This window comes from Gossypium raimondii, chromosome 13, assembly GCF_025698545.1.
Source record: "Gossypium raimondii isolate GPD5lz chromosome 13, ASM2569854v1, whole genome shotgun sequence".
Taxonomy (NCBI): domain Eukaryota; kingdom Viridiplantae; phylum Streptophyta; class Magnoliopsida; order Malvales; family Malvaceae; genus Gossypium; species Gossypium raimondii.
In genome coordinates this window covers 50,748,390-50,767,396 of record NC_068577.1, presented here as the reverse complement: position 1 = coordinate 50,767,396, position 19,007 = coordinate 50,748,390, and the positions used below count along the sequence as shown (strand labels likewise).

Genomic DNA, 19,007 nt, shown 5'->3' with positions numbered 1-19,007 from the left:
ATGTTAATGCATATATCAATTTCGGCTTGCTAACATAGAATCTAAGTGAATATAAAGTAACTCTTTGATACGTCATTAATAATCAAAGCACAACCAATCGTGGATTTGCTCTTCAAAATCAGTAACACAATCTTGATCAAATCTCCACGTTCCATTGACTTAATTGATTCACCCGAATACTATCCAATCTTTAAAAGTCAAGTATTGATTTCCATAGATAAATTATAATATCTTTAATATAACAATACATTAATAAGTTCAAATATTTTTTTATTAAATTATCAAACCAAATAAAACAAGTAATAAACCACTTCCGTAGTAATCTGTAATTGGCACTGTACCACTCAACTCAAATCTTCGCATCTTACCTCAACATTTTGTTTAAAATACTGTATCTTGTTTCAATGAATTGACCCAGATTATTTAAAGTAATAAATATATATTGTGGTTGGTTTAGTGGATACTTCACGATTGGGGAGACAAAGAATGCTTGAAATTGCTAAGAAATTGTTATGAAGCAATATCAGAGTGTGGAAAAGTGATAGTAGTGGAATCAGTATTGCCAGAACTGCCCACGCCTAATATTGTCACAGCCACAACACTCAGTTTTGATGTGGGAATGCTTCATTTGCTCCCTGGTGGAAAGGAAAGAACATTCAAAGAGTTTGAGACATTGTTTGTTCAAGCTGGTTTCGCTGCTTTCAAACCTATTTGTCGTGTTTACAATTATTGGGTCATTGAATTGTTGAAAAATGTGAACAATTCACCACAATAGTTATTATCATTTCATCTGCCAATAACAGAGGTAAGCACCGTATATCATCCCAGAATCGAAGTTGAAGAGGAAGAAGAGAGACGAAGATACGAAATAGAAAGAAGGTATGAAGCCAGTAAAAAAGAAGATAGAGCAAGATTCCAATAAATTCAATTACAAAATCAAGTGCGTCAACTGTAGGTACTTTGTGTTATTATTTTGTTTAATATTGGTATATTTGAATTGTTTACAAAGCATTTGTAATGAATACATTTCTAAATTTAAATATTATATATTTGAGTTTTATTTTAGTATAAATTTCTATTATTATTGACTGTAAAATATAAAAAATCAAATTGAAAATGCAAAAATAAGGAAAAGAAAATATATCATGCATATTTATTGGTGTTTTTAATAAAGAAGCGTTTCAAAGTTATTGCGATGTTTAGTTGATAAAACCCTGCTAAAGTACATATGTAAGTGAATGCAATAAATTCCACCACTTATTATCTTTCTCCTTTTGGCAGCATTTCTTTGATGCAAACACTGCGAATTTTTTACCATGGATTTTCCCACAGCGATTTTGTGCCCACTGCTATATAGTTAGTGGTGTTCCTATAACATCGCTATACATGGGGAAAAAAGCATCATGAAGTATTGGTTCTGTTGAGCACACTTACCTCTATGAGATTTTTAAAATTAGTTTATTTAATTATAATTTAATGATTACAATATATTATATAATTAATTAAATTCATAACTATCAAACCTATATAATTGTGAAAAGTTAATTTTTTTTAATAAAAATTATGTTCTTAAAATTGAATTATGCTTATAATTATAATTATTATATTTGAGAAATGATTCACTTACTCTAATATAAAATTACACTTTTATAATTCTTTTATGAAATAATTTCATAACTTTATCTTTTGTATCATCCTATCTAGTTGTTGTTGTTTGTAGTAGTAATAATAATAATAATAATAAGGCTTAAAGGTGTAAAAAGCCCTCAAACTTTTTCAAAAAAATCAATTAAGCTCTTGCTCTTTTTTTTTTGTATTCAATTGGGTACTTGTACTTTCAAAATGCATCAAAAAGGCCTTCAATTTTTTTCAAAAAAAAACAATTAAGCCCTTGCCTTTTAATTTTTTGCACTCAATGGGTACTTGAACTACTAAAATGCACAAAAAAGGTCTTCAAACTTTTTCAAAAAAAACAATTATTGTTATATGAAATTTAAATTTATTATTATATTTTTGAAAATATTTATGTATTTTATATATTTTAAATTTATTTATATATATTTAAAACATTTATGTGTTTTATATATTTCTTTGATTTTTTTAGAATTAGGATCAAATTGAGAATATTTGTAAGTTTTGAGAGTTATTTTTAAAAATTATGACTAAATCAATATAATATGTAAAAGTTTAGGGCTAAATTTTTAACTATCACATTAGCTTGACGTTTGTGATTTTAACGAGAGTTACTAAAATGATCAAATTATATAATACGAGTATTTAAATTGTAAACTTTTTCTTTTAAATACCTAAAATAAAAAAATGATAATTAAGTAATTATATGTGCAATTTACCTTAAAATAAAACTCCAATTTAGACTACCACCTTTATTTTCAATCTCAGCAAGACAATCTGATTGATAATCCAAAGGAGGCTATAAAGTCTTCCATACTGAGGTGACCCAGCCCGACTTAACTGACAAACTAATCTACTCTAATTAATTAAATGGTTATTAATTAATTTAAGTGGGAGTATTACTTTAAACCTCGTTAGAGATAATCTGATTGATAATCGGACCCAACCCCACTTAACTACCAAACTAATCTACTTCAAGTCTACTCTAATTAATTAAATGGTTATTTAGGGTTGTTAATAATTCCCTAGGAAATAAGGCATTCACAAATAGAAGTCTATGTAGATTAAAAATCAATTAAGTATTCCATTTTCAGTAAGAATCCACATACTAGGTACAATCGTTAGGGTAGTATAGGGAATTATGATATTTTTTTAATACACTACTTAGAACTACTCATAGTTCTTCTTCAACATTTAAATAGGAGATAAGCGCGATTCAACGCACTTAAACTCGCGTCTTCCTAACAAAAATTAGAAATTATGGATATAACTAAAAAAATTATAATTTTTTTTCCTAAAAAATTTCTGGGTTTGATTATATGTCACGGCATATTTCGATTTAAATTCTTTGGGAGAAAATCAAATTTTTAAAAAGAAAACCAAAATAATCTTAGCCATTGAACTTTAAATCCACATTGCCATCACTAACCTCGAAATCAAACTTTGAACTCCAAAATCATTAAACCTTCAACTCCCTCCATCATCACATTTCATCAAGACACAACCGAAAATTGCAGCATCAATCATATTAATACCCCACATTATCCGTTCTTTCTTCCTTTCCCTCTTCATATCTTTGATGGATGAAATGCGATGATAAAAAGAGTTTAGGATTCAATGATTTTGAGGTGTAAGGTTATCGAGCTTAGAGGTAATAACGAGAGGTTTAGAGTTCAAAGATTTTAGGATTTAAGGGTTGATTTTGAGGTTCAATTATTTTCGAATTTATTGTTTGATTCCAAAGTTAGAAATGATAATAAGAGTTTATAATTGATTTTTGAATTACTTAGTTACATGCACAATTAGCAAAACAGTCAACAATACTTTGGTATTTTAGTTGTTTTTCCGTTTGAACTTTAATAGAACAATGATCAAAACAAAATACTTACTAACGAAAGTGCTATATTTAACCAAAGAAAATTAGAGTGACAAAAACAAGAATGAAATAATTTTAGAATAATTGTCTGAATAATTTATCTAAATATAATATATATATATATATATATTTTTAGTGAAATAAAATTGCATTTAAAATTTTGAAGAAAACCATAGGCGTATCGTACGGCTGATTTGGAAGAATACTTCTTTATTTAATACTTAATTTTTTAACTAAATGCCAAAATGTCAAATCTTTACAAACTCATCATAGTACCTTGCCATTTGCCAAGTAGCTATCATAACGTGATATAATTTAATAATTAATCCCCAATATTTATTTTTTAAATATAGTTTAAATAAATATAAAGTAATTTTAAATTTCAAAACATTTGATCATGTGACGTATTTTCCAATTAACATTTAATATTTAAATTAGTAGTTATAGACTTAATCGATATAATATTAATACTTTAAAGACTCAATTAAAATGATTATTAAAATTTAAAATTAATTTAAAATTAAAGTGATAATTTAAAAAAATTTATGTGATGCTTGTGATAAAATATCTTTTAAAAAAGTTAAGAGTTATAATTATAATTAGAGTAAATTACATGTTTGGATGCTTATGCATGTTTCAAAGCCATCAAACTTTAAAAATTTATTATAGGATCATTAATTTTATTGATTTGTTACGTTATAATCACTGAATTATTATATATCATTAATACTATAATGATAATCTCACACAAAAATAAAATTATCATTTAATTGCATTTGAAATTCACGTAGTTTACTAGACTTTAATTAAAAATATAAAGTTAAATTTAACATTATAATTTTTTAGCTAAATTTGGCTTTAATCTTTTAAAAAATGTGATTTTTTTAAACTGTATCTTGATTAAAACGTAAAATTTTAAATATAACAATTAGTATAGCAATCTGTGTAGCTAATTTTTAAATTTTGTATGAATATTTTTATAATTTTGGTTTTTTAATTTTTACAATTTTTATATTAATGTGAATTATTATAATTAAAAATTAATATTTTAGTAAAAAAATGTAATTTCTTTTAAATATATCAGTCCAAAAGAGAAAATTTTTTTGGGGTTGATCTAAAAGTCTAAATTGCACTGCAATAATGCAAGCGGTGTGGAATCTTTGAACCTCGAAATGAAAGAAGTGTACGAAATTTTATATATTCATTGAAATCAGAGAATTTTAATTTCATATAACTTGTTTGTGATTGTGTTTGCCGTGTTGTGAATTTGTGGATGACAATTTGTAATTTATTTTATTGGATTCTTAAAATTTAATAAGGATATAAATAGGGAGGAAAAAAAGAATTGTGATCGTCGTCATCATCACTGTCACTGTGTCACTGTTTAGTGCTTATTTAGGGTTTAAAGGCTTTTAAAGCTTAGATCTCTTGTTTTCTCCGCTTCCCAAATTCCTTCTGTAAGCTCTCTCTCTTTTCCTCTAGCTCTAGTTTGGTTTTTTTTTCTTGTTCATCATTTCTTTTTTAGTTTTGATTTTGCGTTACATTTATGTATAATTTTGTGGATTTTGTGTTTATGATCTGTTGTTTTCAGCTTTTGTTCCTTGTTTTCGGTGTTGGGTTTTTGTCTTTTTTGCTTGTTTTGGCCTTTTTCGAAGTGACTTTTGGTTAAATTCTATGTTTTGCTTGTTTTTTTGGTATGGTTGAGCTGTTATTTTTCAGGTTTCTTATTTGGAAACCAAGAGAAAATTAAACAAACAAAAAAATGGAATAGCTTTAGCTTTTTGTATGAACGATAAACTTGTCCCCCAAAGTTTAGATATTTTTATTTATTTGGACCAATCGTGGAGTCATCATTGTTGGAAGAGTTTTACTTGAATACTACGTTGCAAGATGCCTTTGATTATATCAAGAAATAGTTAACTTGTTTGAGGCAATGCCTCATTTATGGCAATTTGATTTAGCTTTATAAATAAGATCATTTGTTGCATGTGGATGGTTTATATGTAAATGGCCTAACGTTTTAGCAATTTCACGATGGAAAAAATATGAAAGATGGCATTTCAACTTTTGCATTACAGCAACTTCATGGCCATTTGTTGATAGGAACAAGAGATGAGTTCAAATACACATTTTTTCTTGTAGTTTAGTCATTTATGCATCTTGGGAACCTTCCACGTGTATTTTGTCATGCATGTTGATTCTTTGTGCCTTTTCTGCCAAGTGTTAGAATGTGGTTCTTTGATATTTGCTTCTGGTCCTGCACAAAATGGGATAAATGAATTTGGCAATAAATAAGATCAATAAGCTTGTAAGAACATACCATGCATGCTTGTTTCTATGTTGTTTTTGGTATAATCAAGTTGTCTATGTCTGTTTTACGATCCATGGAGACTAATTCTTTTGGTAGCTGTCCCTCTTGATAAGGGGCAGAGGGGGGCAAAGAAAATTTGTTTATATAGTCCCTTTAGTTTTTAGAAAATCACAAGTTAGTATAATGGTAAAGTTGCATTTTGGCTCTTCCTAAAAAGGTCTATATAGTTTTGGCCCTCCTAAAACAATTTCCGGCTTTACTCCCGCTCTTGATAATGCTATCTTGAGATTCAATCTACTTAATGTCTAGCCCACCGTACCCTCTTTCGAACACAAGGAAAAATATTAAGCTGAGTTCAGGAATTCGTTTTTTCTTAGCCTATATGGTTTAGGGTTGCTTGCTTGATTTGTCTGGTTTTAGTTGCCGTCTTTCATCTTTTGTCATTCGATTCCCAATGTACGTTTTTCGTTAAATGCTTGTATGGTGCAAACTGCAAAGCCCTTATATCATTTTCCATTCTTTATCTAGGAGTCAAACCACAACGAAGGAAGAAAACAAAGATGACAACCGTCAGGAGCCTCACTTCCCCATCTATTGTTAAAGCTGTATTAAGCAGTTAGTATTAAGCAGTTAGAAAGTTGTTAAGTTTGTTGAAGGCAGCTATATTGTTGAGAGCAAATATTAAGAAATAAGGATGCCTATATATACGGTATCTGGTGAGTTGAGAGGTTAAGAATTTTTGAATAAAAAAAGAATATTTCTCACTATTTCTCTCTTCTGTTTATCATATTCTTTCATGGTATCATTCGCCATTTGATTCTGGATTGTTGTATCATGGCTTCCGCTGACTCCGCGTTCGATGAACCGAGCTCTGGTCCATTCGCCAGCGATTGTGTCACGAGTCTGTTTCCTCGGCATGAGGTGGTTAAACTCGATGGCGGCACATATCTCCAATGGTGTAAACAGGTAAAACTAATCGTTGATGGCTATGGCCTTACAGGTTTCCTAAATGGTACAGTTGTTCCGACGTCACGGTTTCTTTCTTTGCCCGATGGATCTCGTGCTCCAAATCCGGCCGAGCAGGTGTTTACGCAACAAGACCGGCTGCTGACTTCATGGCTTTTGTCCACCATCAGTTCATCGCATCAGTCTTCGTTTGATGATACGTGCACGACGTGTGACATATGGACAATGGCGAGTAATGTATTTGCCGCTGATACTGGTGCTAAGCAGTCACGGATCCGGCATGAACTTCATTCTTTGAAGAAAGGTACTCTTTCTGTTAAAGCTTATGTTGCTAGAATTAAAGAGTTGTGTGCTATGTTAGCTGCATCTGGATCTCGTATATCTGATGAAGAGAAAATTGAGATAACTCTAGCGGGATTGCCGTCGGAGTTTGAGGCGGTTATATCTTCCGCTAGACTGTCGACTAGTATTCTTTCTTTACAATGTTTGGTTGATGCGTTGGTTGATTGTGAGAGCCGTCAAGCTCAAGTGTTGTAGGAAGTTCATTTGAATGCCAACCTCGTTGAAGATGCACCGTCGGTTGAAGGAGCCAATCGTGGGGGTCGTCCGCCGGTGCGTGGACGTGGCAGAACGTTCAGATCTCGTGTTCAATGCCAGATCTGTAGTCGCTTCGGTCATGTGGCTCAGAAATGCTACTATCGTTATCATCGCGACTCGAATACCTCATCCGTGGAGCATCAAGGGGGTTCGTCTGGTGTTGAGCGGTCTAGTTCTGGTGTGTTTGCGCAACATGATGAAGAACAGTATGGGGTTCCTCATCCGAAAAGTCAAAGGACTTTTTATGGCCAAGGGAATTATGCTAGTCAAAATAGGCATGTTGATGGTCAAAATTGGTGTGCTGGCATGCAAAATGATAATTTGGTGCGTGTGCCACATGTGCGTTCTGAGCAGAATGAATCTGGCCGCTTCTATGGCAATGTTTAGAGGCCTAATGTGCGTCAATTTGGTAGTAATGATGGGCCTGGTTTTAATGGTTCTAAGTCAAGAGAATTTGTTGATGGGAATAGTCGACCTATGTTTGCATACTCATCACTTGGGCCGCATATTGAATCAAACGTTGAGCCGCATGGTGTTCCATCCTCGAATTTTGTTCAGGTTGATCAAGCTGATCCCAGTTTGCCTGAACCGATTGAGATTGATCGGGTTGTACGATTGACCAAACCGCGTGCTCGGGTGTATACTGGGTCAGATATGTGTATTGGGCTTCCTCGACTAGGGGATCTAAATGCGTCTGATTATACTGATTCTTCAGTCTCGGAATCTCATGTTAATACTGCTCAACTCGGATCTCGTACTAGTGATGATGGTTCGTGTCTTCCAATGCACGGTGGCACCACAACCTGGTACCCTGACTCGGGAGCAAGTCATCATGTTTGTCGTGATGTGTCAGCATTACGTGATGTCATGCCATATGCAGGTAAGTCGTCTCTTTTAATGGGTGATGGTACTCCTGCGGTAATTTCGTCAATTGGTACTGCTATTTTACCTACTCAGTATAAATCATTACGATTATCAAATGTCTTAGTTGTGCCGAGTATACGGAAAAACCTCTTATCCGTCTCACAGTTTGCTCGTGATAATGGTGTGTTTTTTGAGTTTCATCCTAACCGTTGTGTTATTAAGGATATGGTGACTCGGGAGACATTACTGACGGGCCGCATTCATGATAGACTATATCAGTTTTCTGTGCCAGTGGGTTCTACTACGTCTACGGTTACTCCATTTGTTGCTCATTCACAAGTTCCACATACAGTTTCAAATAATAATGTTTTTGCATTATGGCATAATCGTTTAGGCCACCCATCAAATTCTGTGGTCAAAACAGTTTTAAATAAATGTATTGTTGCTTCAAGTAAAAATAGTTTGGATGGTATATGTACTGCATATCAAAAATGTAGGTCACATAAATTGCCTTTCTCCTCTTCGACTACTACATATTGTCCTTTTGAGTTGGTCGTGTCTGATCTTTGGGGTCCTGCACCTATTGCATATGGTGATAAAAGATATTATGTTTCATTTATTGATATGTGTACTCAATTTACTTGGGTTTATCTTTTACGTCAAAAAGCTCAAGCACTAGAATGCTTCACTCAGTTTCAACAATTAATTAAGACACAGTTTGACAAGTCTATTAAGCAGTTCCAGAGTGATTGGGGAGGCGAATACCGTGGGTTTACGTCGGTCTAGAATATCAAGGAATTATACATCGACTGACATGTCCGTATACTTCAGAACAAAATGGAGTAGCTGAGCGTAAACATCGGCACATTGTTGAAGTGGGTATTGCATTGTTGGCTCACGCAAATGTGCCTATGGAATACTGGGGGTATGCGTTTTGCTGTGCAGTACATCTTATAAATCGACTTCCTACTGTTGTCCTTCAGGAAAGTTCTCCGTTTAAGGCACTATATGGATATGATCTGACCTATGATCATCTTAGAGTGTTTGGCTGCTGTTGTTATCCTTACTTACGTTCGTTTGTAAGTCATAAGTTGGAATTTCGGTCTCAGCCGTCTACATTTTTGGGATACAGTCCTCGTTACAATGGGTATCAATGTCTTTTACCAGATGGTAAGGTTATAATTTCAAGACATGTAGTATTTGATGAGCAGAGGTTTCTGTTTGCTGAGACTAGTCCAGACAAGTCTGTATCGACGACCAGTCAGACTAGTTTGACTGTTGTTCCTCTCGTGTGGCCGTCTTATTACTCAACTCTTGAACCTTACATGATGACACCGTCTTTACAAGGGTTGCATTCTCAGTCTACTGATCCTGTATTAGATGTTAATTTGGAGCAGTCTCAGTCTCATGATTCTTCAGCTGATATTGGGACTAGGTCGGGTAATCCTCCAGCTCATGATTCGTCAGCTGATGATGGGATTGAGTTGAGTGATCTTCCAGCAGTGCGTGGCTCAGGATCATCAAGTAATAATAATACTCACTCTCATTCTACTATGAGAATATCTGCAGATGTTTCATCGGCATCTGATAGTCAAATTAGTAGGCCACCTATGGGTAATACTCACCCAATGGTCACTCGAGCTAAAGCAGGGGTTTACAAGCCTAAGGTTTTAAATGTTGAAGCTGTTGAACCAACTACGATTGAAGAAGCTCTGGCTACTGTTGAGTGGCGTGATGCTGCGCAAGCTGAGTATGATGCTCTTATGCGTAATTCTACATGGGAGCTAGTTCCTACTTCGTCTAATCGTAAAATTATTGGGTGCAGATGGTTGTTCAGAATCAAGAGGAATTCTGATGGTACTATTGCTCAACATAAGGCTCGCTTAGTTGTAAAAGGCTGTTCGCAGGTTCCAGGGTGTGATTTTAAGGAAACTTTTAGTCCGGTGGTAAAACCGACTACTATCAGAGTTATTTTGTCTATTGTTGTGTCTCGAGGATGGTCCATTCAGCAAGTGGATGTGAATAATGCATTTCTGAATGGCGATCTTGACATTGAGGTGTTCATGCATCAACCTCCTGGTTATGTTCAGCTCGATTCTCATGGTAGACCTTTGGTGTGTCGTCTGAAGAAAACGCTTTATGGTCTTCGTCAGGCTCCTCGTGCCTGGTTTGAGAAGCTTAAAGGGTTTTTAATATCGGTAGGGTTTATTATATCGAAGTCTGATGCTTCTTTGTTTGTCAGGGTTCAATCAGGTTCAACACTCTATGTTCTTGTGTATGTTGATGATATTATTGTTACAGGGGATGTGTCCACTGTTATAGACTGGTTTGTTCAGTTGTTGAATAATGAGTTTTCGCTTAAGGATATGGGCGAACTTCATTACTTTCTTGGAATAGAGGTTACTCGTTCTTCCTCAGGATACCTTCATCTTTGTCAGAAGAAGTATATCCGAGATATTCTTGTTCGATGCTCGATGGAGAATGCGAAGAGTGTTAATACACTGATGATAAGTTCTAATATTATGACTCGAGATGAGGGTCAACGTTTAGCGGACCCAACCGAATCTGAGAGTCTTCTTTGGGGCACTACAGTATGTGACACTCACGAGACCTGATGTGGCATATGCGGTTAATCGCATATGTCAGTTTTTGCATTGTCCCACCTCTATTCATATGACTTCTTTAAAGCGCATATTTCGGTATCTAGGTGGTACGCTTGAATTTGGGATTGTATTTCGTCCAAATACTAGTCTATCCTTAGTTGGTTATGCTGATGCAAACTGGGGGTTAGATTTTGATGACCGGAGATCCACTACTGGATATTGTGTGTATTTCGGTTATACTCCTGTGTCTTGGTGTTCTAAGAAACAGCAAGTTGTTGCTCGATCTACTGCTGAGGCGGAATACAGGAGCATTGTCGCTGTAACTAGTGAGGTTACATGGTTGCTATCATTGCTTCAGGAATTACATGTTAAATGCTCCGATGTACCAAATGTTTGGTCTGATAGTTCCGGTGCAGTTGCGGTTGCTGCTAACCCTGTTCTACATTCCAAGTTTAAGCACGTTGAGTTAGATTTGTTTTTCGTTCGTGAAAAGGTTGCAAGTGGTTCAGTAGTAGTGGGAGAAGTTCCTGCGTGTGATCAAGTCGCTGATGTTCTCACTAAACCACTTTCACTATCAAATTTTGCTCATTTTAGGAGTTGTCTAAGGGTTTTGCCTAGGGAGAAGATGGATGAATATTAAGCAGTTAGTATTAAGCAGTTAGAAAGTTGTTAAGTTTGTTGAAGGCAGCTATATTGTTGAAAGCAAATATTAAGAAATAAGGATGCCTATATATATGGTATCTGGTGAGTTGAGAGGTTAAGAATTTTTGAATAACAAAAGAATATTTCTCACTATTTCTCTCTTCTGTTTATCATATTCTTTCAAGCTGCAACCCCAAACCGATTTACAAGTCCCATCGCCAAGGGCCCAACATCTCTTGGATCTGTTAAAACCATCTCTAGATCTTTCGGCTTGAAATGTTCCTCAAATCACCGAACATCGATGGCAATGTACAAGATTAAGCTCGTGGGACCGAAGGGTGAAGTGAATGAATTGAAGTCCCCGATAACCAAGACATCTTAGAGGCGTAGAGGCGGCGAGAGTAGAGCGCCTTATTGTTGCAGAGTGGAGCTTGCTCTATATGTACCGCGAAGGTCGTTTGGTGCGGTACATCAACCGAAGCCATCTACCTCGAGGACGATCAAATTAAGGATGGGTATATGTTGACTTGTGTTTCAAAGCCAACCTCAGATTATGAGATTCACACTCACAAAGAACTTGATCTTTATTCTCCATCAAAATAAAAAGTTAAATATTGTTATTAGTATTTTGGGGTTCCAAAAAAATTGAAATTAGGGTCTGGGGAGTTGTGTGAAACTTCTTTTTTTGTCCGAGTTTAGGGTTTGGAAAGTTGAGGGTATTGTAAGGGCTCTCATGAGCAATAAGTTTGGCTAGTGTTTGTTTGTAATGTTCTGTTTATGAATGCCATTTTATCAGCAGTTTTAATGTTCCTTGTTGATTGACTGATTGGTTCGAAAAAGGACATTCAGTTAAATTGAGAATCGTTTGTTGAGTTAGATTTTTTTTTTATTTTTCATGAATTTTTTAATTGATTTTTTTCATGAATTTTTAAATTGATTTATTTAATTGAATTGAATAGATCACACCAATATATTTGCATTTGTAAGAAAAAAGAAAGTGTATCAGTGAAAGGTTAAATGAGCCCAAGAATTTAGTGCAAAAATATTCATAAATAAAAGAAATAACATTGGGAGTGTAAAATGAGAGTTAGATTTTTTTAAAAGTTAATATTAAATTGGTACAATATAAATATTAAAATATTAATTTTAAAATTGTCATATAAAATAAAATAATTGAACGATAGAAATTTTTTTATTAATAATCGAATAATACTTTGTAATTTTTATAATTAACCGTTTACTGATGTAAAACTTCAATTTCTTCGCCCCAGAAAATAGGTACCACAATATTTTTTTATTCAAACAAGATGCAATAAATTCTAGTGTTTTGAAGGAACCACAATTTACATGAGACCAATGGTTTCGGTTTTGGATTAATTTTTTTTATGGCTTTTAAGGTTAAAATTATTTCAATCCAATGAGGTTTCTAACTTGACTTCTACCTGAATTTAGTTTTTTTTTTAATCTAAATTAGTACTAGTTATTTGAACCACTTTGAACAAAAAAAAACCCAAGTTTATATACCAAGTTGAACCTTGAGACCAAGTTTAAGTGCCTAATTAGACCAAAAAGCAACCCTTTAAGTAGTAATTTGAACCTTGGAACCCAAGTTCAAGTAGTAATTTGAACCTTGGAACCCAAGTTCAATACCAAAATGTATATTTACCCTTTTTTCTTCCACATTCTCTACGGTTAGGTCTGGTCTAGACTTTAGAGAATGAATAACACGTTGATTAATTAAGCAATTAATAATCATTTGAATGATTATTTTGATTTAACTTCAAATATATTAATAACTCAGCTCAGTCCCTTCACAACTTACAACAACACCTATGACATGAACAAAAATGGAACAAATACAATCCTAAACCAAATAACTCTATGGTCACTGGAAATTAACATCAACACCGTTACCTTGTCCAAGTTTGAGCCCAATGAAAGGGGTGAGGAAAGTTGGCAGTAAAACATTGAACTCTCCTAAAAACTACAAACCAAGTATATCAGGAAGTACGTTGAAGTCCTCGAAACATGACAAACTTGTATATACCGTGTTTCGGTTTATATCATCTGCTGATGAAGATCGGCAGCCTGCAGAGCTAGCTCCACCACCATAGCCTCGTCGAAGAACTTGTTGATGCTCACATCTTCACTCATTCCCTAAAAGTTGACAGAAAATTAACACTCATTAATTTTTTTTAAAGGATCTTTGTCCATTATACAGATGGAATGCCTGCATGGCTGTGTGTGTGCATATGTAGCATGCATAGGTAGAGAGAAGTAGCAATACCTTTCTACGCCTTGTCTTTACCATGAACTCCCGAGCAAGGTGCTGTATTGGTGCGGGTTCAAGAGGTCGCAAAATAATGCTCTTGTCCAAAGGGTCTCCAGGAACTATGGCCCAGTGGTTGAATACTGAGAGACAAAAGGCTTGACCTTGTGTGTGGTACCTCAGGTCTGTCTCAAATCCGAATGACTCTATCACAGGTAAAAATGCCTATATGGAAAAAGCAATAAGTTGAACTTGTAAGCATATAAATGGGATCAGTAGTAAGCTATTAAGCAACTTCATGAATGATAGAACTTGCCAGAAAATATCGCCTTACTAGTCAATGAAATTACGAAAGTAATGCATGTATAATTCATGTTTTGCCACTAACTTTGATCCCTCAGTCATGCAAATATTTCTAAAGGATATCAAGCTTAGCTTCCAAACCTTCACAATATAGGCCGGGGTTCCTGGCTGTGGCACATCAGCTGTAACATGACCACGCCTACAAGACAACACCGTGTAGATAGCAGAGACACAGTCGATTGGTGTTTGTATCTGAACATAATGTCAAGAGAAACAAGTTTGTCAACTGAGGCAGTTGCATATGATTAAAAAGATGCCAGAATAATGAAACTTTCTTTAACTTTCCAGTTTCCCTTTATTGGGCCAAATTAAGCTTGCTTCCAGGTAGTATTGGAACCTCTGCATAGCCTTTATCTCATCCTAGCAGGGAGAGGATACCATTTGCTGAAGACCATAGCAACCAGAGCAAGATTTTACTTAAAATTTTAGAATTATTTTCAGTTTGTCATATGCCAAGGCAAATTAAATTATGGTTTTTATTCTTTTGTCATTAGAAGAACCACTGCATCCAGTCTACCTTGCTTTGCAACATTATTACTGTTGGTCTCTCTTGCATGTTTAATGGGGACAAGCCCCTATGTAATCACTGAAGTGAGGGATTGATCCCTAGTTCTGGAGGATAACCCCCCCCCCCCTTTTTCCTCTTCCATTCTCTTAAAACAAAAAAAATTTATGTGAGGGAAATGATTGAAGGAACATACCTCCACATAATATACAGGTTCCATAAGCCGTGGGGTCGCCATAAGGAAAGCTGAATAGGCCACACGTCGAGCTGTGGGGATGATCTGTCCAGATCCTCGATGCAATGGTTCAGATGCAATCCTTGCATCAACTATTTTGAACTTCACATTTCTAATAGGTTCATCACAGAGAGGTCCTTCTCGAGCACCCCACTGAAATCTGGCCAACAAAATATGAAATCCTTAATCACAGGCAGTAGATTAACTGCTTAGAAGACGAGTAAAGAAGATATAATCTTACCCTTGGACAATAGAATCCCTGACAGATCCCAACAATCCCTTGTCAACCTCAGTAGGGAGTGTATCATCTAATAAAATGTTAGGTCCCTGCAAAACAATATTTGAATCAGCAGAGCTTCACCAGAGAAGCAAGGAGCCAGATATTATCAACAGATATTTAAACAAAATTACACTTTGGTGCCTGCTTATCAGGGCCAAATGCCCAGATGGAACGTGCAGCAAGCAAATCCCAGTCATATTTTGTCTTGAAGAAGTCACCAAGTTGCTTCCGACTCCAGTCAACACTTACAACACCATTCTCAATGTCCTCTGCAAGACCTCTCTCCAATGGCTCTGCAATCTTTAAAATCATAGAAAGGTATATGATACATCCTGAGAGCAAGTATACTTGTATTTATTCCTAAACGCATCTAGGTTGGAAAAAATGATGGTTGTCTTTACCATGGTTATTTTATTCTTCTTGTTGGGTGTTTCAGCAAAGCATTTCATGGATGAAGACTCCACCACTGTTTCACAGAATGAAACAACAGGATCTGCCACCTATATTTAGGAGAAGCATAAGCGAAAACACACAAAAATGAAGTCGACCAAAGCAAATATAAAAGAAAAATGATTTTCAGAAAGGAATAAAACTAGGACAGAACAAAGGGTATCACAAACTAGATACCTTAACTTCCACCTCTGAAGAAAGCTCCCTAAGGTCCTTCATAATTGAGTCCAAGTACAACTCTCCAGTACCTAATATAGTGTGCTCACCAGATTCCTCAAGTTTAGTAATTGCTAGAGGATAGCTTTTGCTGATCTTCCGAAGCCCCTCCACCATTTTGGGCAACTCACTAGGATTTAAAGGCTCAGTAGCTGTTTTTACAACAGGAAGAGTATTAAACTGTAACGGCCGGAAAATGTATACATCTTCATCAAGATCCATATTACAGAGGGTGGGAGTTTTCATAATTGAAGCATCAACACCTTCAATAAGAACCCAAGAACCAGGAGGAGCACTGCTTATAGGTATTCTGTATCGAGCTTGGTAGATCCATAATTTGGTTACTTCTTTTAATGTCATGTCCTCCTCGTCATCTGGTGAATAGCCTTCTCCCAGTACTCTCAAAGACTGCCCAGTTTGAATTCTACCACTGTAAACCCTACCAAAAGCATCGAAAACACTACAATCGGACTTGGGATATAGTTTGGTCACATTGACCATAAGGGGACCAGATGGATCACATTCTACCATGGCCTTGTAAATCATAGAATGTTTAGGTCCTGTGTAAGTGTGATCGACCTTCTTAGCTGCAGCATCCTTTGGAGATGGTATGTGTTGAACCAGCAAATCAGTGAAGCCTGAGGCTGAACCAAAAACTGTGCTGCAAGCCATCCTTAGCAAAGGCCTAACATTTAACTTGTAAGCAGCATTGCTAAGAGTGACACCCAACTCTGCGAGAGTCGACTCTACACTCTTCCTATGTTCACCAATCACTTGGCTATATATCTTATAAAGGGGTTCAAGCACAAATTCAACAAATGATCGTTCTCCTCCGCCAGCAGGGGGTTTCCTTTTAAAAGCCCTGGTATCAGGATGATAATAAATATCACCCCAAAGACAAGATGCAAACTTCTCAGCATCAAATGGAATTCCATGTAGTTTGACATATAATTTTGCAAATGACTGCAAAGTGAAGGACCATCCTGCACTTGCACTAGCAAAACAAACATTTCCAGCAGCAGGATCAATAACTGGAACATTACCAGCGGTTGTAGAGGCTGCAGATATATGGTTATTAATTACTTCCAGGGTATGCCTTAGTTTATGATAAGCATCCTTGGGGGGCAACTTAAGTTCTGTTATCAGCCGGTCAACTTACAAAAATGAATAACATATGAACACAAGCAAGATGCGGAAGTATGGAACATTTTCATCAAAGGCTTACAATATACAATATAACTTGATGAAAAGTGTTTACCTTGTTTATAACAACTACAATAGGTATGCGGTCCTGTATTGCATGGCGTATAGCCCTCTCAGTATTTACCTGTTTACAACATGAAAGCATAAGAATCATTCTCAACAACCTTACATAGTTCATAAATTCTACAAAGAGCAGCAATCACTATACTCAAATTCAAAGATCGGTAAAGCAGTGAATTTGGAGAAGATTTGACTAGCACAATAAATTTAACTGCAACAGATATCAGAATACTCATTTTCTTAGGAGTTCATATTTTACTATTACACTTACCTGTAAAGTTTGATAAAACGTTTCTACTTCCAACTATAACTCAGGCTGCTCTCAAGCATAGGTATAACCAGAAGGCTAAAATAAAGGGGGCGTTAATGTATAAGCTACTGTAATATGCATAAAAAGATATGCTTACCATCACTCCTTCAGCTGCATCAACAATCAACACGGCACCGTCAGCAAGCCTAAGAGCAGCAGTCATTTCATCAGAAAAATTCACATGACCAGGAGTGTCCATGATATTACAGAGATAGGATTTCCCATTACTGTCCTTAAGAACAAGTGACATCGGGATTGCCTTAATAGATATCCTTCTTTCTTGCTCATCAATTCTTGTATAAGTGTATCTCATGTGCTTCTCACTATTTTGATCAAACGTGTTGATATGGTGGGTTTGCTCAACCAACATGTCCATAAACACCGTCTTCCCATGCTACAAGTGTCCAATGAGGGCAACATTGCGGATCAAACCCGGGTTTGACATCAAACCAATAAGAAACTGGGTCGACACATAAGTCGAAGAATCCTTAACTCCGACCTCAAACTTGATATTCTTAACAGGCTTGATAATAGGTTGCTCAAGAGGCTGCTCATCTTCATCCATAACCAAGGTCTCAACATCCTCACCATAAACCTCTTCCGCAGTTGGGTAATACTTCTTGTCCTCAGCAAGAACAATCTGATTATCCATATCAACATCATTAGCAGCTGTAATCCATCCATTAGACACCCCATCTGGAGCCTCCCCATCAGATTGTTGTCCCTCCTCTTGGACATGCCTGTCAGGAAGGTCTTCATCTTCTTCTTCCTCACCTTCACTCCCTTGGTCTGACTCGATATCAGGTCCAATATAGTTACCAAATTCATCATACAAGTTATCATCCATTGCTTAAAATCCAAAGTCTGCACCCAAACATATCAATTAAATCATTTAACAATTTAAACCCAAAACCAATCTTTAGTCTACTAAGATTTGGATACAAATGGACCCAAAAGGAACTTATAGTCTAAGCTGTTCGCATGCTTCAACATCAAAATCTATTAACATATATGAAATGCACAGATTCTTAAGCTTATTGGCCAAATTCAATAACAGTGAAGTCCAACATTGAAGCCTATATTCAACATATCTACATAAAATGCTCATGTAATCCAAACCCAAAATTTTTATCCAGCTAAAGATCTCGTAAGCTCATAATTATGTTATTCCATTTTCTGAATTTAATTAACAAAGTTTCAGTTTTTTTTTCTTATAAGGCAAGAAAGAAACGCAAAATCAATCTTTTTTCAGCAGAGACAAGTCGCGAATGACAAAAATGAAAGGGAAAAAATTACACTAATTACAAAGAGTTAAGTGACAAAAAAATTAAACAAATCAATGCAGGTGAAAAGAAAAATAGAGAGAGAAAAAGGTACATCGAAGCACTGAAGAAACAAGAAGAAAGTAGTACAAAGAAGTAGAAAACGTATGCAAAAGCAAAGCAAGGGTTTACAGTGATAGATTCTCGATACTTCAACTCAGTGAAGGCGAAAGGCGGGCGAGGGAGGGAACCACGATTTTGTGTAGTAATTGTAATGTAATTTAATTGGATGTGGGCTTCTTTTTCTTCACAATTTGGGTACTCTTAGTTCATTATGGATTTGGGTTTCAAAATTTATATTTA

General features: G+C 35.4%; 2 protein-coding genes across 4 annotated transcripts in view; one reads left to right on the top strand and one right to left on the bottom strand.

Moving 5' to 3' along the window:
* Positions 1-1,072, top strand: part of LOC105782479 (caffeic acid 3-O-methyltransferase) — a 46,509-nt gene extending 45,437 nt beyond the window's left edge. For all 3 annotated transcript variants that reach the window (XM_012607237.2, XM_052626284.1, XM_052626285.1), the window contains one exon: positions 458-1,072. In XM_012607237.2, coding sequence (XP_012462691.1) covers positions 458-775 — 318 coding nt within the window. In that variant the 3' untranslated portion in view covers positions 776-1,072. The remainder of the gene's footprint in view (positions 1-457) is intronic.
* A 12,183-nt stretch (positions 1,073-13,255) lies between these two features.
* On the bottom strand, positions 13,256-18,963 carry LOC105782478 (110 kDa U5 small nuclear ribonucleoprotein component CLO). The gene is given in 11 exon segments (XM_052626286.1): positions 13,256-13,648; positions 13,779-13,985; positions 14,205-14,315; positions 14,825-15,023; positions 15,105-15,190; positions 15,285-15,443; positions 15,545-15,643; positions 15,771-16,966; positions 17,070-17,136; positions 17,480-18,246; positions 18,837-18,963. Coding segments are annotated over 10 exon segments (2,973 nt in total). The 5' UTR covers positions 18,230-18,246; positions 18,837-18,963; the 3' UTR covers positions 13,256-13,549.
* Between the last annotated feature and the right edge of the window lie 44 nt (positions 18,964-19,007).